Source organism: Littorina saxatilis, linkage group LG5 (genome assembly GCF_037325665.1).
Source record: "Littorina saxatilis isolate snail1 linkage group LG5, US_GU_Lsax_2.0, whole genome shotgun sequence".
Classification (NCBI taxonomy): Eukaryota; Metazoa; Mollusca; class Gastropoda; order Littorinimorpha; family Littorinidae; genus Littorina; species Littorina saxatilis.
The window spans coordinates 26,948,588-26,971,376 of record NC_090249.1 but is presented as its reverse complement, the minus strand read 5'-3'; the positions used below and the strand labels follow the sequence as shown (position 1 = coordinate 26,971,376).

At 40.7% G+C, this 22,789-nt stretch overlaps 2 protein-coding genes across 5 annotated transcripts in view; one reads left to right on the top strand and one right to left on the bottom strand.

Moving 5' to 3' along the window:
* Positions 1-9,151, bottom strand: part of LOC138966733 (mitochondrial fission regulator 2-like) — a 29,599-nt gene extending 20,448 nt beyond the window's left edge. Inside the window, exons 1-3 of one of the 3 annotated variants that reach the window (XM_070339060.1) lie at positions 6,831-9,151; positions 4,255-4,453; positions 2,050-2,151 (exon numbers count right to left, since the gene is read on the bottom strand). In XM_070339060.1, coding sequence (XP_070195161.1) covers positions 2,050-2,151; positions 4,255-4,380 — 228 coding nt within the window. In that variant the 5' untranslated portion in view covers positions 4,381-4,453; positions 6,831-9,151. The other 2 variants (XM_070339062.1, XM_070339061.1) reach the window with 2 other exon arrangements.
* A 663-nt stretch (positions 9,152-9,814) lies between these two features.
* Positions 9,815-21,208, top strand: LOC138966725 (post-GPI attachment to proteins factor 6-like). Of its 2 annotated transcripts, none has more exons than XM_070339047.1 (12): positions 9,815-9,976; positions 11,370-11,538; positions 12,014-12,218; positions 12,957-13,093; positions 14,140-14,393; positions 14,891-15,138; positions 15,590-15,816; positions 16,493-16,650; positions 17,104-17,282; positions 19,516-19,785; positions 20,181-20,388; positions 20,804-21,208. In XM_070339047.1, the coding sequence occupies exons 1-12, from the start codon at positions 9,880-9,882 to the stop codon at positions 20,839-20,841; spliced, it is 2,190 nt and encodes a 729-aa protein (XP_070195148.1). In that variant the 5' UTR covers positions 9,815-9,879; the 3' UTR covers positions 20,842-21,208. The 2 variants fall into 2 exon arrangements, with proteins under 2 accessions (XP_070195148.1, XP_070195147.1); XM_070339046.1 differs by having other exon boundaries at positions 9,816-9,976; positions 20,820-21,208.
* The last annotated feature ends 1,581 nt before the right edge of the window (positions 21,209-22,789 follow it).

Here is a 22,789-nt window from a genome sequence, read left to right as displayed (position 1 = left end):
CCACTCATATGGCTCTATCTAACCAGGTACAGATATATCCGTACACATAGTCACTACATTGCATCTGCTCTCATTCAGCACATATCCGCATTCTGCTCAGACTGTTAGCTTCAGTCGCTTCCTGTAACGTCCATCAAACGCCTGCATTCCAGCGTATTGATACACAGTTGCTTCATAGTTACTACAATTCTGAGTGACCTGCTGCAGCACAGCTGGTCTCAGCTAAAAAAAACTTGGTCAACATAAGTGGGGTACAAAGTGTTAAGTCAGTAAGAAACATGAGGAGCAAATGTTTTTGCTTTTTCTGGTGACCCTGTTTGTTTATGTTCTGCTTTGCATTTCTCTCTATTCATGCACTCCGTCGCTACAAGTATAATGACATACACAATGGCCCTAAAACACATGGGTTGAAATAAAACACAGCATATGTTGGTGCTGATATTATTTGGGTATGAAAACTCAACAAAAAAACACCATAAAATAATTCTTAGCCAATCTGGGCTCAGATCTATTCTCTGGCATATTGCATGCCAGTGTCAGTATGCTTATTACATTGTCATAATTCTGGCTTCAGACACAACCACATGCACCCTGGTAGCTCAGTTGGTAGAGCACTGGACTTGTGAACTGAGTGGTCCTCCGGTTGCAGGTTCCAATAAAGGCCAGGACACACATGGGTCAACTTTATGTGCAGACGGTATCCCCACCCTTGTCACCACTGTAAAAGACCTGGGTCAACTTTATGTGCAGACGGTATCCCCACCCTTGTCACCACTGTAAAAGACCTGGGTCAACTTTATGTGCAGACAGTATCCCCACCCTTGTCACCACTGTAAAAGACCTGGGTCAACTTTATGTGCAGACAGTATCCCCACCCTTGTCACCACTGTAAAAGACCTGGGTCAACTTTATGTGCAGACAGTATCCCCCACCCTTGTCACCACTGTAAAAGACCTGGGTCAACTTTATGTGCAGACGGTATCCCCACCCTTGTCACCACTGTAAAAGACCTGGGTCAACTTTATGTGCAGACGGTATCCCCACCCTTGTCACCACTGTAAAAGACCTGGGTCAACTTTATGTGCAGACGGTATCCCCACCCTTGTCACCACTGTAAAAGACCTGGGTCATTCTGCCAGAAGTGCTTGTGGCTGATTGAACCTAAAACCAACACACCTGGGTAGCACGACTCTTGTTGCTGCTAGCTAGCTGTCCACTGGGAGGAAGCAACCCGAATTTTCCAGCAATGGGATGATGAAATAATAAAGTAAGGAAAAATGAAACAAGAAGAGCAAACGCTCGATCGAGTCACTTTCGCAGTTCTGAATATTATATGAGGCATCAGATGGACAGGAAGAAATTGCTATTCACAACACAATGAGTCACGTTCACATAAAATTTGAGCCCGGTCACTTTTATAGTTTCCGAGAAAAGCCCAACGTTAAGTTGTGTGTTGCCGAACAGAAAAGGCTAGTTATCTCCCTTGTTTTTCTGATAACGTTCGTAAAAGGCTACAGATGTAAATACTTTGATGTAAAGAATAATCCTACAAAGTTTCAATCACATCCGATGAACTTTGTCAAAGATATAAAATGTCTAATTTTTCCTTTGACGCTGACCTGTGACCTTGAAAAAGGTCAAAGGTCAACAAAACCATCGTTAAAGTGTAGAGGTCATTGGAGGTCACGACTAAACAAAATATGAGCCCGATCGCTTTGATAGTTTCCGAGAAAAGATATAAAATGTCTAATTTTTCCTTTGACGCTGACCTGTGACCTTGAAAAAGGTCAAAGGTCAACGAAACCATCGTTAAAGTGTAGAGGTCATTGGAGGTCACGACTAAACAAAATATGAGCCCGATCGCTTTGATAGTTTCCGAGAAAAGTCCAACGTTAAGGTGGTGTCTACGGACGGCCGGCCGGCCGGCCGGACAGACTAACACTGACCGATTACATAGAGTCACTTTTTCTCAAGTGACTCAATAAAAACATATACTGTCAGTTACTGAGTCAGACGATTTGAAATTGATCTAAATGAAGTATAACCCACCTGTAGATGAAGCCTCTTTGCCTTGAAGCTTGGCAGGAAATGGCACACCTTGCGAATAAAGTTTCTACGGTTGACACCTTTCTGCATCCTCCATCCTTGGTGCTGTAACAAGGGCAAGAAGACAAAGTTAGAAAAACGAGGGCATTGTTTGGTATGCATTTTCTTAAAAAGTTACATTACTGCAATCTATTTATGCTCTGATGAATCCCCAATTGATTTGTGTGTGTCGTTTTTAAGTGTCAGTAGTCTGCTTACCCACCAAACTCTGACATAGATTACAGGATCTTTACCATGCGCACTTGATCTTGTGCTTACGTGTACACACAAGGAGAGATAAGGCACTAACACTAACAGGTATGCACATTAGTTGACCTGGGAGATTGGAAAAATCTCCACCCTAACCAATCAGACGCGGCCAGGATTCAAACCCACGACCTTCTGCTTGGGAGGCCGGTGTCTTATCCACTAGGCCACCGCATCCGTCTTTTTACAAATTAGTTTTTATCATTGTCCAGGGGAGACAGCGTAAGATGCGATTGTGACAGGGTGACCAGTCACTAATTATAGAGTTAAGCTGTTGTCATTGTCCAGTTTAGTCTTTGTTGCCGATCATTTTGTGTTAGGTGTCTATTCATTGTTAACAAAAAGTACTGGTGTGCACCAGCCGTGCTCAAACATAGCTTGTTTACATCTGAGCGGCGGCCATGTTTGATTCTGTCTAAAAATAGATTGAGTGCATGTGCTATTTTATGCAATCTAAGGATAAATATTACTTTTAGATGTTAATAATGAATGGATATAGATACTATGTTGCTGTATGTTCGTGCTTAAATACCTTTTAAGGCCCTGTTGGTCCTTAAATTGTTTCAATGTTCGATCAGCTCCGACCCAAACGTCCCACGCTATCTGAATTTTAGCGCCCAGTAGGTGACGTCTGGAATTTCCCTATTATCTCCATAATTGTAACTTTTCCATAAATCTAACTTAGTGCACTTCATTTCTTATTCCCTTAAGATACTTTTTGAGTTAAAGTGCATTAATAACTGTTTGGATCGAGTAAATCAAAGTTTTCCCCTCAGTTCGACCGGTGTCTCGCCGCGTGACGTCACACGCGTCATTTTAGTATCTGTGTTTCTTTATCAAGTTTAACGTCACATAACTCGTCATAAGTTCCATTTTACCACAAGTATGACACATGTATGGAAAGTTCAGGAGTTCATCTTGTAATGGAGTGAATTGTATTTGGTGCAGGAAGTGATCGAGTTTAGCAATCTTTATTTTGCTGGGTTTTGATCGTTAATCGGTCATTCATTCTGAGTAATTAATCATAATTACATTTTGATCTGGACTTCCAAAGTTATATTTTATAACATGGTTTAAAAGTATTTTTCACGCTGGTTTTATAGCAACAAACCGATTTCTAATGTGTGCATTTTTTTGTAAAGTTATTAGCTGTTAAAACTTAAAGATTCTAAACAAACACAGATTTGGCTATCAGGCAGTGCCAGACTGCCCTTTTGGAAATTGCTGAGAGCCGCTTGCAGTGCAGTCCGCGCGGGCAGTATAAATAGCATCCCGGTACCAGCATAAGGGTCATTCAGGCATTCAGTCATTCATTCATTCAGTCCGTGTCTCGGCTGACTGAGGAGATGTAGTTCAACTTTGTATGTTGTGGCTTGTAGCCACCGGCCTCGGTCGGGTTGGCGAAGAGGAGGAGGGAAGATAGAGAGACAGAGGAATAAAGTTTGTCATGCCATTAACCTGCTGATGTTGTCACATGTGTCATCTGTTGTGTCCGAGAGAGTGAGTCCAGAATTGAGAAAGAGTCCGTAACACATCATGAAGAGAGAGAAAAGAACGGAACATTCTTTTCCGAACCTCTACACGATCATTCTTACATGAGGTCCTGCACACAAACTTATTACGTTAAAAGCCAATGTGGATGTCTATCAGTCTCGACAAGAGAAAGAAATCTTTTTGTCTCAGGTACTTCAAGACATTGTGTTTGATTATAAGAAAATGGTAAAACAGCAACTCAGACCTGACAACCCTTGTGAAGCCTCAAGTGTATCAATGAAGATTTTTTGTTGAATTTTTAGCTCAGCGGTTGTCCGCGGGTGACGGTGATTCGCTCATGAAACGCTCTTTTCGGTGACCCGGCGATCAACCACAGTCGATCGACACACACATTACAAGAAAACTGACCAGATGTCTGATAATGTAGTCGAGGTTCTCCAGCAGCCATGAGAGAAGGTCTTCAGCATTTTCTTCGACGTTGAGACTGCTCTCTGCTTCAAGCAGATCTGTCACTGCCAGCAGATTCTCCCCCATCCTTCCTTCCTCTTGTTCTACTTGTCAATCTACCTGATGACAGTTGACACCTGGTTGTGGTTTTCAAGATTACCTGGAAGAAATACAAAGGTTAGGAGGATTGGTAGGGGAAATTACCTTGTCTGTACGAATGCATTTTGTTTACATGCGTCGAAGAAGGAATTATCCGGGTAAGCCGACAGGGGAGGCAACTCTGTCGTGTAACTGTAAGTGATGTCCCTTGGTTGACAACATTGTGTCATTTTTGTCGTTCAATCAACCAAATTAATTGATTATGCTTAAGTTTGGAGCTCAATCCGTCAATTGATAATTTGATTTCACGACAAATGTTCTTTGGCTTGATAACAGGGACTTGTATCAAAACTAAGTAAAGAATGCCACTGGATTCTAAGCTATAATTTTAACACGCTAAAGTTCAACATTACCGTAATTTTAATATGCTTCGGATAAATTTATAGAAGTCATTTTATATCCCTTTGAAGTCACGGAATGAACTCCGATGAACTGTATGAATGCATTTTGTTTACATGCGTCAAAGAGGGAATTATCCGTATGAGTGGACAGGGGAGACAACACTATCGTGTAAATGTTGGGCGCAAAGTAAGAATCCGGGGCAGAGTTGGAATAATCGGGATTTCCCGAAACCTCATTTGATTTCCAACAAAGCGCCGCATTTCCAGAAATGAGCTGCCTCATTCTAGAAATGGCAACCCTTCGACTGGCACAAAAAGTATACCCTTTTCACAGGTCATGAATAAGGTATGAAAAAGCAAGGTCTTATACAGGGAAAGTCTTGAATTGGGGGGGTGGGGGGTACACTGTGTAACACTTCTCTCAGTGACACTCAGCGCATGCAGCTAGCTAGTTGCTGCTGTCTCGATCTATTTTGAACACAATGATTTTTTTTCTCAGAGTAGAGTGTTAGTTTGTTACAACAGGCTGAAATCATCTTTAATTTGAATCAACATTTTGCAACAATCAATCACATCAATATAGCGCACAGACTTGCACATTACGTTTCAAGAGCCTAGATTACCATGCAGTGACAAGAGCCTACTCAGTAAAGGGACGTACGTAGTGCTGTCTCTGCAGCCCAGAGAGACTGTGTGAGTTTAATATATATAATCAGTTAAGACTGAGTAAAAAATTATTATAATCGATAGTTACCAGTGAAAAGTTATATCGGAACACTCTTGTTGTGTTTTTGTTGTTGTAAAATGTAAGATCTAAAACGTTAAAAATTACGTAAAATTGGTGCGTTTTGGTTGAGTGTTGTTACAGTACTACACCCGCCGAAGTTATCAAAAGTGTTTTTGCTTTTTGTAATGCAGTTGGTTTGGTGCGTTATACAATGCATCTGCTTTTTCAAGACTAAGCATTGATCACTTTAAAACACAAGGATCATCATGGGCCATCATGACTTGTACATCATTTTACATCGCATTCTAAGAAAGAGCAGAATTCTCACTATGCGCGCGGTACATTTCTAGAATCGCGTAGCGCAAAGTTGGAATTCCTACAATGGCGGCCATTGTTGGAATTCCAACAAAGCGCAGGTCATTTCCGGAAAAGCGCTGATGACGAGATGGGTCGCAACATAAATGATGTCCCTTGGTTGACAACATACGCCATCTTCGCGGCATTTTCGTCGATCAATCATCCAAATGAATTAATTATGCTTAAGTTTGGAGCTCAATCCCTCAATTAATTTCACAACAAATGTTCTTTGGCTTGACTACAGGGACTTGTATCAAAAATAAGTAAAGAATGCCAATGGATTCTGAGAGTGTGAGCTATGAATTTAATACACTAATTCAAGTAATTGACTAAAGTTCAAGATTACCCTTTTTTCTCATTCATTTTAATTGGCAAACTAAAAGATTAAGGTTAAACTTGTGACTGTAAGTTGTAACTACTAACTGTGAGTAAGTGTGAACATCATTTGATGATCCAGGGCCGGACTACCGGGGGGAGGGGGGGGGGTTATGGGGTTGCGCAACCCCCCCCCCCCCCCCCCCTAGCCTAAACATGTACCTCACTTATTTAAAACATTTTTTATTATTGTTTATTTTATGCCGTTTCATGCAAGGACTGGAGCGACCATTTTCCTATCTCAAAATATGACCTACCCATCAGCTTCAGGCCGCCAGGGGGAACATCCCCCTGGACCACCACTGGGAACCCCCCTCCTCTTAGCCTAGTCCGGCCCTGTGATCGACATGATACTCATAATCATGTGTGATGGAAACTGATCAGTCTGACCATAGATCTGTCATTGTCAAGGGATATCTATGTAGTCTGAATCTCTGATGCACTCACTCAGAGAAGTAGAATACTAGAAGTAGAAAGCATTGAATGAGTAATTCTAAACATGTGAACCCTCACTGCAGTACAATCATCTTTTCCAGTACGAAAACAACTGCACAACAGTACATTTACTGAAGACTAACCTGAAATGGATGAGGTACCACAAGCTTTTTTTTTTTTTTACCCTTGTGACTTTGAAATACCCGCTTACCGGAAGTTACTGTGGGTAGTGATTTTTTTCCGAAATGTAGCGAAATGTAGCAAAAAGTAGCGAAATGTAGCGAAATGTAGCGAAAAGTAGCGAAATGTAGCGAAATGAAACATGATAAAAACGAACTTTTGGAACATTTGGAGCTCCAACAATTTTCGTAGTTATCGATTCAGATTATCAAGTTGTAATCCATGAATGTTGTGCCAAAGGATGATGAAGATGATGATGATGATGATGATGATGATGATTATGATTTCCATGAAAACAATGTAATGCCCAATTCCATGAATGTTGTGCTAAAAGATAATGATGATGATGATGATGATGATGATGATGATGATGATGATGATGATGATTTCCATGAAAACACGGTAATGCCCAATCACATGAATGTTTTGCCAAATGGCACATTTCTTGAAATTGCAAAGTTGATTCATGTACTCCAGAACACGGCAATGTCAGACAGAGTTGAAAACGTCCCCCCTGGTCCGAAAGAAAATGTCTTCTTCATTGTTGATAATGCAGAGAATGTGACCAGGAGGGCCCAAAACAAACCTTCTCAATTTGTCGATGACAGAGGTGCTTGGGGTAGTGGCCCAACCAGCAAAAGTGTTTGTGTGCAAACTGATGGTACTTTAAAGCACGTGAGCTTCAAAAATGGCATGTATTGTCGTGAAAAGACAGTGCAGAAGAAGAGAGAGTATATCCCCCTTGTACCCCAACCAGCACCAGAAACAGTAGTCACACTACACAGATACTACGTAAAACACAAGACATACAAGAAGCGGGTATCATGGCTGTCAGGTAATGTACCAACAATAGCTGTCCATGAGTACAAAGGCCCTTACGTTAGAATTCACCCCCAAACAGATGCATAAAATAAAGACTGATCTTTTGAGCAAACGACCATCTGAAGTGTATGCAGGCAATTCTGAAAGTGACACGGAGGTCTTTGAAGGACCGAGAAATAAACGCTGCATATATAACGCAAAGGCTAGGATGAGAAAAGAAAATCAACCCCATGCACACAACGACAATTTCTCTGACCAAGTAGCTGGTGTCGAAGAACTACAACATGTCTTACCTTTCATTAAACTGGTTGTTCGCCAACGTGGCAAAGTGCCGTGCATAGTTTTGTACACAGAAGAACAAATCAGTGATCTACGACGCTTCTGTTGTCCACCCTGCTCTGCACAAGCGACAGTTTTGGGTGTGGACAAAACTTTTAATCTCGGGAGCGTCCACGTCACTGTTCTTGTGTACAAAAACCTGGCATTAATGAACCGCAAGACGGGAGACCATCCTCTATTTTGCGGGCCTTTATTTTTACACGGGAATAGTGACACTGCCACATTCAGTGTCTTTTTCCAGCATCTGGCAGGCCTTTTAGCAGATTGTAAAAAGTTACCTGTTCTTGGCAGTGATGAGGAAACTGCGATGAGAAAAGCAATGGGGATGGCGTTCCCCGGATCTCTGCTTATGTGTTGTTCGCTTCACCCGCAGAAAAACTTCTCTGCGTCATTGAAAGACAAAGTGGGTTGCCGAAGTCACAAAGGCAGCACTTCGAAAATTTGATTTTCGGGCGCAATGGAATCCTGGCGTCGGCTGATGACCAGGTCGAACCTGAAGACAGTTTATGCATGGTTTCTCCCTCAGACTCGGGTGTTCAGAAGTATGTGGACAAAATGACACCACTGCTTTTGCAGAATGTTGCTGCATACACAGGAATGAAAAACCTACTCTTGGCAAACGTTCGCTGGACAAACAACAACTGCGAGAGCATCAACCATGTGCTCAAACAGGCTGTTAGCTGGAAGTCTCTCAAACTTGTTGAGTTGGTGAATAAACTGCATGCGGTTGTTCGCCAACAATACCGCGAAGTAAAAAGGTCGTTCATAAATGTTAGGGAGTTTTCTTTGACGCCACAGTTTGACAGATTTGTTGTCTCGCGGGACATTTGGTTGTTTGAAGATCAGGGCAAAAGGAGCAAGCGTTTCAAAAAGTTCATGTCTGCATTGGTACTGACAGACGAACAAGTAGTCAGGAGCACAGACGGATGCAGAACATCCCGTGCACCAACACATAAAGGCAAGAAGCCAGGTCAAGTTAAACGGAAACAATGTGCCAAAACCACAAGCACACAGTAATTTCTTGGATCATGATCCTTACCTTTTGTGATTTTTGGATTTGTCAATAAAAAATGTGCTTCTAAATCTGAGTTTAAATCTCTCTCTCTGTCTCTCTCTGTCTCTTTCTCTCTCTCTCTGTCTGTGTCTCTGTCTCTTTCGCTCTCTCTGTCTGTGTCTCTCTCTGTCTTTCCCTGTCTCTCTCCGTGTCTCTGTCTCTCTCTCTCTGTCTCTTTCTCTCTCTCTGTCTCTCTCTCTGCATGTATTATGTACTCTGATCAATTATTACTATATATTGGAACGGTAATAGGGACAAGTTGTAAGCCATACTTTTATGGTCTTATGCAGAGTCACATATGATATATATCGTATATATACGACTAATCAACTTCCATCCTTTTGAACTACACAATAAACAGTATCAGTCTCTCAGTCTCTCAGTCTCTCTCTGTGATTTCAATGTGTCAACTCCATATTTTACACTCAGTTTGGATTTAAGCCTTATCACTTACCTGGGCATGAAAGTCAAGTGTTCAGTATTACAACTTCATAAAGTCTGAATCGATAACTACGAAAATTGTTGGAGCTCCAAATGTTCGAAAAGTTCGTTTTTATCATGTTCCATTTCGCTACATTTCGCTACTTTTCGCTACATTTTGCTACTTTTCGCTACATTTCGCTACATTTCGCTACTTTTCGCTACATTTCGCTACATTTCGGAAAAAATAACTACCGGTTACTGTTGACCAGGGGAGACCACTTGATTCTGATTCTGATTCTGTTGAAACTCAAGGGAAGTAACGCCGCAGCATACTTGAGTCAAGGCCTTTTGAGTTTCCTCGTCGTGTGAGGACGATGAGGAAATTAAACATATTGACGAGGAAAAATATGACAGCAAATCGAATTTGTTTGGAGAATGTCGTCCTTTTGATTGTGCTTCAAACATTAGGGGGTAAGGCGATGACATATTACCGTAAAGTGAGATGAGAAGCACTTGGCATGTGTCACTACATTGGCAAGTGGCACACCTCAAAAACGTCAACAAAATTGTGTGTCACTGTGTGTGTGTGTATGTGTGTGTGTGAGTGTGTGTGTGTGTGTGTGTGTGTGTGTGTGTGTGTGTGTAAGAGAGAGAGAGAGAGAGAGAGAGAGAGAGAGAGAGAGAGAGAGAGAGAGAGAGAGAGTTTAAACTTTGGCAATGTTTTACGGACAATGAACCAGAGCACGCAAATGGATTCTAAAACACCCCCATTTTCATGCCAGAATGATCATCCTCAAGATATCAGGGCATTCTATCTATATCTGTAGGGTACGTCGCTAGCATCCAGATTGCTGGCTTTGGCGCGACGGGTGGGTGTGCGCAGCGACGTCGTCTAGCGGCGGCTGGTGGTCAGCGCCGACTTGAATGTCTCAGTAGAGTCTGAGTTGACAACTATGTTGTCCAGGTGATTCCACTCTATTGTGGATCGTGGGAAGAACGACTGTCTGTATTGTTCGGTGTTGCAGCGTGGTACAGCGAAACACCTGTTGTTGTTTTTTATGTAATTGTCTATGGGGTTGCATTACCGGAAAGAAGAAGAAGAAGAGAGCGCTTGCAGGCACATGTGCTTCACCGTAACTTTATGAGTTTACGCGAAAAAAACCCATTGTGGTATACATCGATCAGTATTGAATTAGTGAATAACATGTGTGTCTTGCCATTTCCGTAAGCTCTCTTTGCAAACACAATTGTTACTAGCTCAGTATCTGTTAGCTGGCATCTTCAGTCATAAAATGAGTACTCTTTCAGAAAGAACAGTTCGAGGGAAAAATGTGCTACCCAAGTATGCATAAGCCTGGTGCAGATTGAATCAGTGTTTATGACCATTGACCAGTTTACCATGCAGTGAAAGTGATACTGGGGGACAGTTACTCAAGTTGCTGTCACCCTGAAACAAGGAAGAGGCCAGATACTCGTTTCATACACAAGCAAGCCACCTGCTTGCTAGCTAGCTTTGTGAGTAGGTGAAGGTGTCTACGAAGCAATCCTTTGGTAGCCTGCAGGCAAAAATTAATTCTAGGATTGGTTTTTATTGATTGAAAGAGTTTTCAGAGATTTCCAGGTGTGCAGCTGCCATGGTGTTTTTTGTGTGCATGCAAGCATCTCCAGATAGATGCTCGCCTATTCTCGCCACATCCTGGTCTTCCTCACTGCGAGCAGTCTTGAAGAAATGCTCCTATACCTAGCTTTATTGTCCAAAACCTAGCCATATCGCGGCTTAAGAAACGGGGACAGAGTTCAGGCGATGGTAAAGCACAGGTGTTTCGAATGAGCTATTTGTTGATGTGTATGGCTATTTGTGCAGGTCTGACAGAGGCATTGATATGGAGGGCGGAGCAAGGAATCAGCTACTACTCAAACTATGTGTCAATCTCACCTATAAGATTCTCCGTCCCTGCCGATCGTGGGGAAGCTGTGTGGCGTTTTCGTGCTTCAAAGTCCCCTAACAGCTGTGATGTGAAAACCGTCAGCATGTACGTTTTAGTAGTAACTTTCAGGGCATGGGGAGAGAAGGGGGGGGGGGGGGGGGGGTAAGAGAGGGAGGAGGGGAGGGGATCAGGGGGGGGGGGGGTAGATTTATATGTATATTTGTGTGAAGGGGATTGAGGGTGGTGTACATGTTTGTGGGCAACAGAAATTAGTCTCCACAAAGTTTGGTAGGTCTGGCCACTGAGGGTTTTATTTCCATATAATTATTTCTCAGATTTTAACTTGTACTAAAGATGTTGAAGGTAATGCAGTCTCTGATGTTAAAAGTGTTATGCTTTTGATGATTTTTTGGGACTTTTACCAAAACTTGTGTCTGCATAGAGAGGTTGTTTAAATATTAGATTAAATTTAAAGGCATCAGGGACAAAAACTTGCAATGAAACATACAACGCATATGTAAGTGTTAAATGTTTTTAGAGAAAGTAATTTTTTCTTCTAATGTTTTCCTCTTTGTTGCAGCTTTCTTCAGTACGGCAGTCTGCCAGTAGTAAATCCACTGAATGAGAAGTTTCCAGAAAAGTTCTACCTGGGCCGAAGTCACTTGGTGCACCTGAATGTCTCATCAAACAACGTCAGCGCCTCTCACACTCAGCTTTTCCCACAGCCGGGTGACTGGTACGCCTTAGCTTTCATCCCTGAAAGCAATGACCAGATCACTCAGAAGGTATAAGTTTGAAACTATTCAGTATCTATCATTTTCTATTATATGCAGTGTGTTCGAGAATTGCTTCAGAACACTTACACAGCAGACAATTGTATATTGTGTGAGGAAGTATCTTTGTGTCAAACAATTGTATATTGTGTGAGGAAGTATCTTTGTGTCCATTTTTTTTATATTGTGTGAGGAAATATTTTTGTGTCAAACAGTTGTATATTGTGTGAGGAAGTATCTTTGTGTCAAGTTTAATTGCTTATGGTAACGGCACAGTAAGCTATAATGTGTGTCATTCATCCAAGGACTTTTTAGAAGAGCTATCTATCTTTCTAGAATTTTTTTGTGGTGGTGGTTGTTCATAGGTGGTAGCTAGTTTATTCTAGGTACATTGTACTTGCTTTTTGTGAAACTACAAATATTCAGTTGTTTATTTTAGATGGTAGCTTACAGTTGCAGGATTCTGCCCCAAATGCCAGAGTGCATAACGGGCAGTAGCCCCTTAAATGTGCGAGAATCATTCCCTTTTTGTTTGCTACAATGTACTTTGTGCTTTAAGTATCAGTGACTTTTCAATGTATTAATAAAAACTGCTTTGTAATAATTTAATTTGAGAATTTTTTTTTTTTTTTTGGGGGGGGGGGGGGGGGGGGGGGGGGCAAAATATGTACATTTGATCAAGCCATACATTGCTAGTGTTGTCACCGATTAACACGAACCAGTTTTATATACATTCTTTATCTTGTCAAGGGGCTGACAGTATCATGCAAGTACAAATTCAGCGCATCCTTGGAGATGAAAGAGTTGCCTCCCTACGATCACCTGAATATAAACCAGGTGTCTGACTTGAAGCTAACGGGTCCCCTTGGTCATGGGGTGTGGGTTGGGTGAGTCTACTAACACACATATTTATGCAGAGAGATTGTATCTGCATATAATGTCTATGCAGTGTTGTTCTCAGGCTTCGGTCATTGGTTCATACTTTTTTAATCTGACGCATTGGCCTGACACCTGGCTGGTCGACCGTCGGATAGTTTGGACATGTAGGATATCTTCTGACCATCAATTTTTCTACCAAGAGGACAAAGCCAGGGCATTTCGACCTATACATATTTAAATCAAGGTCCAACTGACCTGTTTTCTTCTGAAGCTGGGAACAACACTGTGTATGTGTGTAACTAATGAATTGTATGGACTTTTAACTACAATTACAATACTGGTGCATTTAACAAAACAAAACAAAATACAGGTGCATTAGTTCTGTCTTGAAAGCCTTTGATTTTCCCTTTATTGTGATTTAGTGTTTAATCACAGATGTCAAAATCTTACCAACAACAAAAATAAGAGCAGCGCTGTATTCTGTACACTGCTATTAAACTTAATAGCAAATCTTGTCTTGGCCTACTAAATACTTATATATATATATATATATATGTCCTCTTTTCTTTTTCTTTTATTTTGAAGCATAAGGTCTATTGCTTCTTATAATGCTTGCTTTGTGCATACTCGTTATGCGTTTTAACAAAGGAATGTGTCATGCTTTTTAAATGATATCTATTGTTATACAGTACTTTAAAAAATGCTATAAAAAGAAGGTTTTATATAAGTATACTTCCTTGTATAGACTTGGGTAAAATGTTTTTATTAGTAACACATACATGTGTATAGATCTGTGTGGTACATATTTAACCAAACACCCGGATTAACAGCTGCAATGGACTTTAGCTGACACGCTACTGGAATACTTGTCTCATTGTGGAATGATACTGTCATTATTTATGTGTATTTTAGTTCTGATGTATACCTCAACATTTGTGAACCCAATTTATCCACACTTGTTAAATTGTCAGAATATTTAATGACCTTTTATTGTTTGCATTTTATAATAACTTGGATTTATTATTATATTTCTTTTTTTACACAATCTCTACAGATTCAAAGTTCCTGCCACAGCCTTAACAGTTCAGCTAGATGCAACGGTAACGAACTGTTCCCTGGACTCGTGTTACCTGCAGTTAGCTAACCTGGATGATGAAACAGGTCAGCTAATGATAACCAATTGCAGCAATGCAAATAAAAGGAACTGTTCACTGAACCTAAGCTCACCTCTGCTGGGATTCAAACACTTTGTGCATCTGCAGTTGTTGTCTGGAAACGCAAGCGTGGAGGTTAACTTCACTGCAGAAGGTATTTTACTATCTGGGCGTGGATTTTAAAGCATCAATTGAAATGTTATTGTTAATTTGAAAGTAAATTGATTTTATATGGTACTGTAAGGTTTCATTGGTGGAAGCTGCTTAGCCTGAACTTGTAACCGTTTTGTTGTAATCTTGTTATGTTTGAATGCACAAATGTGTGATTATTTATGGATGTAACAAGAACAGTGGCACATTTATCTATTTGATCTATTTTTCAGTGTACGCTGTCATTGGTTATTTACTTGAGTAATACCACTGAAAAAACGGAACAACTAAGATTAGGTAGGATATTGCGAATATTATTTATGTGCTGTTTTTGGCTTCTGTTATTGGTGCGCTCATTTTAGCTGTTGAGATTTGGAGAATCAGTTCACCAGTGTCATAGTTTTCTTGTTGCTACATGTGTTTTGTTGATGTGCTGTCTCATTTCGATTTGCTTCATGTTTTGTTATTTTTAATTTATCCTATGTTTTTCTTTGTCTGCAGAATGTTCAGAGGCAAAAGAACCAGCAGACAACAGCACATTTTACTGTGAGCTTCAACCAAGTCTTGATCGCTTCCAGAAGCCTGGCGATTTCAGCACCAACTTTGTTCGCCTTTACAACGATACTGTGCAGCAAAACGAGTTTCTCCTGTCAAACACCAGCACTACTGTGGTACCGTTCAGCGTGGAGAGAATGACAGATATTGGTGGCACTCTTGGCGTGAAGGTTTCATTCAAGAAATCTGATGTGGTGAGATTATATTCTCCAAAGAAATCGTAAATGTGTGCCCTATAAATGTAGTGTTCCAGGTGGTTAGACGGATACAGCATGTGAGAGAAATAAACAAAAAAGTTACAACAATAGCTTCTGAGGAAATGAAAAGTCAACAAATATTATGAAATGTAGAAGTTTCCAAAAGATAAGCTTGAAATTTATAGAAACCAATCAGATTTTCTGTTCTTTTAAAAAAAAGTATTAACTATTATCTTGGAATTGTGTTTTCCACATATGGTGTTGGCAGTCTGGCCAGAAACTGCTAATTCTTCTTCTGAAAAAAAAAATGGTTTCATTTTGTTCAGTTGCGTTAATTCCTTATACTCTCAATTGGATTTTTTGTGTGGAAATTAAACAGTTTTATTGAAAACAAGACATTTTCCTTAAAGGCAGTCTCTACTGTTTTCTGTTTTCTTTTATTCACCAGGCAGAAGACCAGAATGTTCGTGTCTGCGGCCAGGTCAAGGTCAACAGATTGCCTTTGCTGACTGATGACCTTGACCTCTGTGCCAATGTCACCAACAGTCTTCGAGTAAACTCAAGCAGTGAAGGAGAGGATGGGATTGTGTCAAGCAATGTGTATGTCCCGTATCCCGAAGAAGGAATGTGGCAACTGGCTTTGAGACTGGAATGCTATAATGCAACAAACAGCAGGTTTGTACTGTACTGGAAGGATGCCAATATGTACTTTAAGTAACATTAATGTTTGAGCTGCATCTACTGCCAGAGCAATACTAATAAATTTACCCTTGTGACACCTTTCAAGTTAGGTGAAAAGAAACCAAGTTCTTTTTTTTTGCAGCAGAAATAAAGGATATGCAATATATATATGTTATTTGTATTATCGACCAAATTACAACATTTTACACAGATCAAGACATTCATTGTTCTACAAGACTGTGCTAGCAGTCCAGATTGACTGTTGAGATTTTGGTCAAAATACTGACAACATTTATGTATCAATCCATTTTAGGTACTATTCTTTTTGCTCTTGATGATTGAAATCCAATGTTCATCGATATATTTTTGTTTAAAAAGGAGAGAGCGGCTGAGTGGAAGAATATGTAAAACTCATGTATATGCTGCTCTGATGGTAAAAACTTGAGGCAAATACCTTGATTTATTTACGGTGAACTTTTTGATCAGTCATCCTTTATGCACACTTGTTTCTTATTTATTTTCTTCCAGCAGTTTAATTTAGTTAGTTAACATGGTAAGCATTCAATTAATGAACGGCATATTTACCAATTCAGTCTGTCAACTAATTTCAAATTCAGCCTAAAAAATAGCTACATTGTTTCATGTTGTTTTACTGTTTCTTCACTTGCAGTTCTGCCATAGTAGAGTGTGTGAACGGCACACAGAATGTGACAGTGGCAGTGAACATCGACAGCTGTGTGGACGGTGAATGTAACGGCCAGGGAGAGTGTCGAGAGTACATCAGGAGTTCTGATTTTATTGTCTTCTCTAGCTGTGTGTGTACGGCAGGTGAGAATTAGTTTATGCATCAGTCTTCAGTCTTTCTCTGTTAAATTTTTCGATAATGCAGTGGCAGTAGAATTTTGTGAAGGTCACTGGACACCATGAGAAAGTTTTTTTCTTGTACGAATGACAAACATTTACAAATAAGATGTATGTGTGTTTATGTGCCTGTGTTTGTGTGTGAGGTGAAGTTGTATGGGTCTAATTTAATTCAGTCATCACAAAGCAGTAGTTTTCTTCTTCTTCTTCTTCTTCTTCTTCTTCTTCTTCTTCTTCTTCTTCTTCTTCTTTTTCTTTTTCTTCTTCTTTTTTACACAATCATAGGCATTATTTGCATGACTGTTTATTGTCAGAGCAGTCTGAACAATATTCTCATGAAAGGGACTATTGTCTCTCTTTAGTTATTCAGCTTGCGACTTGAAACTTGACCATTAAGCTGAAGTTGCTGTACTTTTACAGGCTGGAGAGGCTATGGGTGTACAGATGGACGTGAGGCGTACAGCGGCAGCAGCCAGCTGACGGAGGTTCTGCTTCTGACAATTAGCAACCTCTTCTTCATGCCGGCTATCTTTGTGGCACTCCATCGCCGCTATTATATTGAGGCCATGGTCTACTTCTACAACATGTTCTTCTCCACGGTAAGAAGTGTTTTTTTCTCCTTTTAAAGACCTGATTTTCTTAGCTTTGTGTGTGTGGGGGAGGGCGGAGGGCTTGGCCACCCCCCGCGGGTTAGGGGGAAGAATTTACCCGATGCTCCCCAGCATGTCGTAAGAGGCGACTAACGGATTCTGTTTCTCTTTTTACCCTTGTTAAGTGTTTCTTGTATAGAATATAGTCAATTTTTGTAAAGATTTTAGTCAAGCAGTATGTAAGAAATGTTAAGTCCTTTGTACTGGAAACTTGCATTCTCCCAGTAAGGTAATATATTGTACTACGTTGCAAGCCCCTGGAGCAAATTTTTGATTAGTGCTTTTGTGAACAAGAAACAATTGACAAGTGGCTCTATCCCATCTCCCCCCTTTCCCCGTCGCGATATAACCTTCGTGGTTGAAAACAACGTTCAACACCAAATAAAGAAAGAAAGAAAGAGGGCTTGGCTTAAAAGATGCTTTTTCTCACTGTATGACACTCGGATGAAGTGATCGACTTTAATAGAGTTGAGGCTTCTATCTGTTACAGAACGTGTTGTTGGCATTATGAGAAAATACACTATATTTTCCATGTTTTATTCAGTGTTTTAGGGGCGGGCAGATAACTCAGTCTGTAGCTGCATTCTGGATTTGAAACCAGTTTGTCGCTATTGGTGGGTTTCAAACCTGGGTTCTGTGAGGGATTTATTACCCAGGGTCAACTTAGTGCAGACTCTCCTTGGTGTCTGAACACCCCCGTGTACCCATGATAAAGAGTCCAAGTTCACAGCGGAAGTCTCAGGGCTTGGAAACATCAATCAATCAATCAATGAGGCTTATATCGCGCATATTCCGTGGGTACAGTTCTAGGCGCTCTGCAGTGATGCCGTGTGAGATGAAATTTTATACGGCCAGTAGATTGCAGCCATGTCGGCGCATATTTACCTTTCACGGCCTTATTCCAAGTCACACGGGTATGGTAGACAATTATTAACTGTGCCTAAGCAATTTTGCCAGGAAAGACCCTTTTGTCAATCGTGGGATCTTTAACGTGCACACCCAATGTAGTATACACGGGGGGTGGTTCGGACACCGAAGAGAGTCTGCACACAAAGTTGACTCTGTGAAATAAATTTCCGCCGAACCTGGGATCGAACTCGCGCTGACAGCGGCCAACTGAATACAAATCCAGCGCGCTACCAACTGAGCTATATCCCCGAACACATGCATGCAGAAAAAACGAACAAACAGGTAGCGCTGTACTGTATGACAGCTTGCTTTCCCCAGGAAAGAAATAGCAATCCATTTCTGTTCTTATTACTGTTTCAAACTATTCCTCAAAATAAACTGCTTTGTCATCCCGTCATTATCTTTACCCACCCATTTGCTCTTTCTATTTGCACTTTTAGTATTTCGAGCCCGTTCTTTGCAATGGTAAGATGTTTGTTCTGATTTCTTTTGCTGTTATGGTTCTTGTTGACCTACATTTTTCTGTGCAGTCATTTGAGTCATACTGCAGTATTTCTTGAGTATCTTCGAATGTTTGAGTTTTGTTTTGTTTATTGTTGACCTTTGGTTTGTTTGTTTGTGTCACATATCGCATCAGAAGGGCTCTTTATCAAAGGTCTTTATACAGAACAAAAAGCAGAGTTCAGGAAGACTGAAATTATTGGTTTCTCTTACATGTACTTCTGGTTGTGTGTGGGAGGGAGGGATGGAGAGAGGGAAGTTTTTGGAGGGAGGGCCTAGGGATGTTTGTCTCACCAGCTGTCAATTTATTTTTTTAGATTTTAAAACTTCCCTCTAGTGCCATAACAATGCTTATAATGCCACAGATTGCATGATGCGAAATAAGTTCTTTGAAAAATGCTTGCTCAGCTAGGATGTTGATCTCTAGCTGTAAGCGTTCAAACGAAAGGATGCTTGTAGTTTTATGTATGTAATAGCCTGGTGGTGTCTGTGATCAGAAGCTGATGGTTTACAGTGGACAGATGGTGCCCTCAGGGGAGTCTTTTTAATTCAGCGGAACCCCCTTTTTAAGGCCTCTAAAAATCAGACAATCAGGTCCTAAAAATGAGGGAGTCTTAAAACGGGGGTAAATTTACAAAGATTATGAACAGAGCAGCTGATAAAACGGTCTGAAAAGGGAGGAAATCTTAAATTGGGGGTCTTATGAGGGGAGTTCCACTGTATTGATTTGTGTACGCTAATGACCAAAATCATCTTTTCTCACTGTTTGCAGTTCTACCATGCGTGCGACGGAGACCGCATAGACAAGTACGTCTACTGCATGACCAAGTACTCGGTGCTGGCGACAGGCGACTTTCTTGCGTCGACCTGCTCCCTTTGGGTGACGCTCATCGCCATGGCGCAGATTCCCATAGACTTCAGCTCGGCTATCCAGATGGCAGGGCCCCTGGCGCTGATTATGGGTGTGCTGCTTGACCGCCACAGCCTGTGGGTCATTGCCGTGCCAACCGGCGTCGGCCTTCTGCTTGTGATTGTGTCATGGGTAGGTCGAGGATTATGGTGGTGGTGGGGATGCTGATGCTGATGATGGTGATGATGATGATGACGACGATGGGGATGATGATGGTGATCATGATCATGATCATAATCATGACAGTTTTAGAACATTATCATTGTCACACTTTCTACTTGTTTAGCCCCTGCCCCTCGTTCTGATTTTTTGTTAGTGTTTTTAAGTCAGTTAGGAATGGAGAAAAAACCTGCACAAACAGACAATTTCATAGGATAAGTAAAACGTACAGACCTCTTATGATTAATCTAAGATCATAAAGAAATGCTGAAAATATTCTGTGTTTTTAGAAATTTGTTATTCATATATTATATAAGCTTTTTAACTGTGATTTTAATCTAAGCTTCCGTTTTCTAAACATCCTGCAGACAAAACGCTGCTGCAGCAACAAACGATGCTTCCCAGACAAGCGACGATACCTGTGGATGCTGCCCGGAGTTCTCTTTGCTGTGGCCGGTGCTGTCATGTTCGCCTTCTTTGAGACGGCCAAGAACTATAAATACATCCACAGCGCCTGGCATGTGTGTCTGTCTCTCTGCATCATCTTTCTTCTGCCTCCCCGTCGCAAAGAGAAAGGTAAGGCAAGTGAGCGGAGAGGGGTTTCTTTCGATTTCATTTAATTTCATACCTCATTATCCCATTGCTGGGAAACTTGGGTTGCTTCCTCCCAATGGAAAGCTAACAGCGACAAAAGTGGTGCTTACCAGTTGTGTGGGAGATAGGTGTAAGCATGCAGGGGGGAGAAGGTTTGGCTTTTGCTCTCCAGCTGTTTACTTCTAATTACAATGTACATTTTTTTGTGTTTATAGCAAATTGCTTTTACTTTCAAGGTATACTTATTTCTCAGTACCTTTGCGTTTTCAAGGAAATATGTCCAATTTATGGCTTCTTTTGGTTCTATCAATGGACAAAAGAAAAGACCTTACCTCTTTTTATTGTAAAAGTTCATGTTCCTTTTAGAAACAAGCACATCAAATAATTCAAATCGCAGGTTACTTGTTTTTCAGTGGTGATGTCAGTGAACTTTGACGACACGGAATCCACAGAAGGATTAGTGCTTGGGCCCAACAACTACACTCGCAGGATGAACTTTGAACTCTGAGTCAGCTCCAGCTCAGAGTGAGCTGGTTGGGATTTAACAGCTGGAGAGAAATCGCGTAAAACTTATGGATTGAGGAGTTTGGGAGATAATGGTCGGTGGTAATCAAATTTTGGCGATGCTAGTGCTGGAGAGCTCTGGTTCTATTTATCAGTATACAGACTATGTTTTATCAAGTTCAAGCTGTCTCTTGACAAATAGAATCACCCATGAGGTACTCTGAATATTGTTTTGAGAGTAGCCCACACACTAGTATTTTTTCTGTCTGTGGTTACTTTCTATGGGGGGGGGGGGGGGGGGTAATATGACACAGTGCACTTGACAGCTTACAGAGAAGCACTGGTTCAGTTTAAAGAACCAGTTACAACTGAAATTAAGTTTCAACTGACAGCTAACAGAGGCACATACAGTTCAATTAACCAGTCTATAACGACCACCTAAGAGACCTAATGAAGTGGCCGTTTTAAGCAGCTGGTCGCAATGGAAAGGTGAATTTATACATAAAAAATCCGGGATCCTTTGGGGGAGATCGTAATAGGCAGGTGTTTATTTTAAAGTTCCTCCTGCCTGTAATGGTTTGCATGTGCCTTTATCTTAGTTTTTAGTGAGAGAGTTTTGATTGCCCTAAATTTCACCAGCAACACCATGTTGAGGTGTGAATTTTGTCCCTGAATGTTGTTTCTGTCTAATGTGCCCCTCTTTGCTCTCTCTCTCTCTCTCTCTCTCTCTCTCTCTCTCTCTCTCTCTCTCTCTCTCTCTCTCTCTCTCTCTCTCTCTCTCTCTCTCTCTCTCAATGTTACCTTTTGTTCACACCCCTTCATAAGGGGCTATGGCCTAATGAATAAACCGTCTGCGTCTCCCCCCCTCTCTCTCTCTCTCTCTCTCTCTCTCTCTCTCTCTCTCTCTCTCTCTCTCTCTCTCTCTCTCTCTCTCTCTCTCTCTCTCTCTCTCTCTCTCTCTCTCTCTCTCTCTCTTGGGTTTGTTTTAGATTCTGTGAATTTCTTCTAGTTGATCAACTGCAGTTCTTTCTTTCAGGGATGCTTTTATCAATTCAATGTATATGCTTAATTGCAGATGTTTGTAGCCACATTCCCTCTTTTTTGTATCTGTTGCATACAGTATTGTGTTGTCTTATATCATCAGTCTTAAGACCTTTTCTTGTTGAAGGGAATTCTTGAGCGACCTTGAACAAAGCTGAACACATTTTGTGTGTGTCTTGGGCAAACTCTAGATCCTCGGACATTTGCATTGAAAGAAACTAACATATCTTGACGGCACTGCACAGTCGTGTAGTAATCAGGTAGTGTGCATTTTACTGATATGTTCTATTTAATGGACTGCTAGATCAGCAGATCAAAGCTGACATCATTACTAAAAAGATAAAATCAAAGGTTCAAAGACAACTTCTGGTAAAGATTTTCAGTTCAAGATGTCAATAGAATAATCAAGCGAGTGAAGGGAATTTGCTAAACATGTTTGGGAAGAAAAGATAATCAACCATAGTGTACTTTGTGGATGCCTTTTTTTGGAAATGTGTGGATGATTTTGTGGAAAAACAATTTTTGTTGCATTTATTCTAAGATTATCCTTTTTTTTATATAAAGTCTTATTTTCCATGTGTCTGTGATTTTAGGATTGTTAAGAATCAACTGCAGTTTTTAATTATGAAATCCCATTTGTGTATATAAATATTGCTGTGTCACTTTTAATTACCTCTTTTGTAGAATTAGAGATTTATGAAAGTAAATTGAAATCCACATTGCAGTGTTTTCCTTTGCTTGAACATTACATTTATAGTTGTGCCTCAGATTATGAACAAATTTGTGAAGACAAAAGTAACTCAAAACTTGTAATGATTAAGACATCTCAGTGTACATT

Bases quoted from the DNA above. Each gene is read 5' to 3' on its own strand.
- LOC138966725 (XM_070339046.1), top strand. From the start codon at position 9,880: ATGAGGAAATTAAACATATTGACGAGGAAAAATATGACAGCAAATCGA. The intron at 15,817-16,492 runs GTTTGTACTGTA...CTTCACTTGCAG, and splicing joins TATAATGCAACAAACAGCAG to TTCTGCCATAGTAGAGTGTG. The intron at 20,389-20,819 runs GTAAGGCAAGTG...CTTGTTTTTCAG, and splicing joins TCCCCGTCGCAAAGAGAAAG to TGGTGATGTCAGTGAACTTT.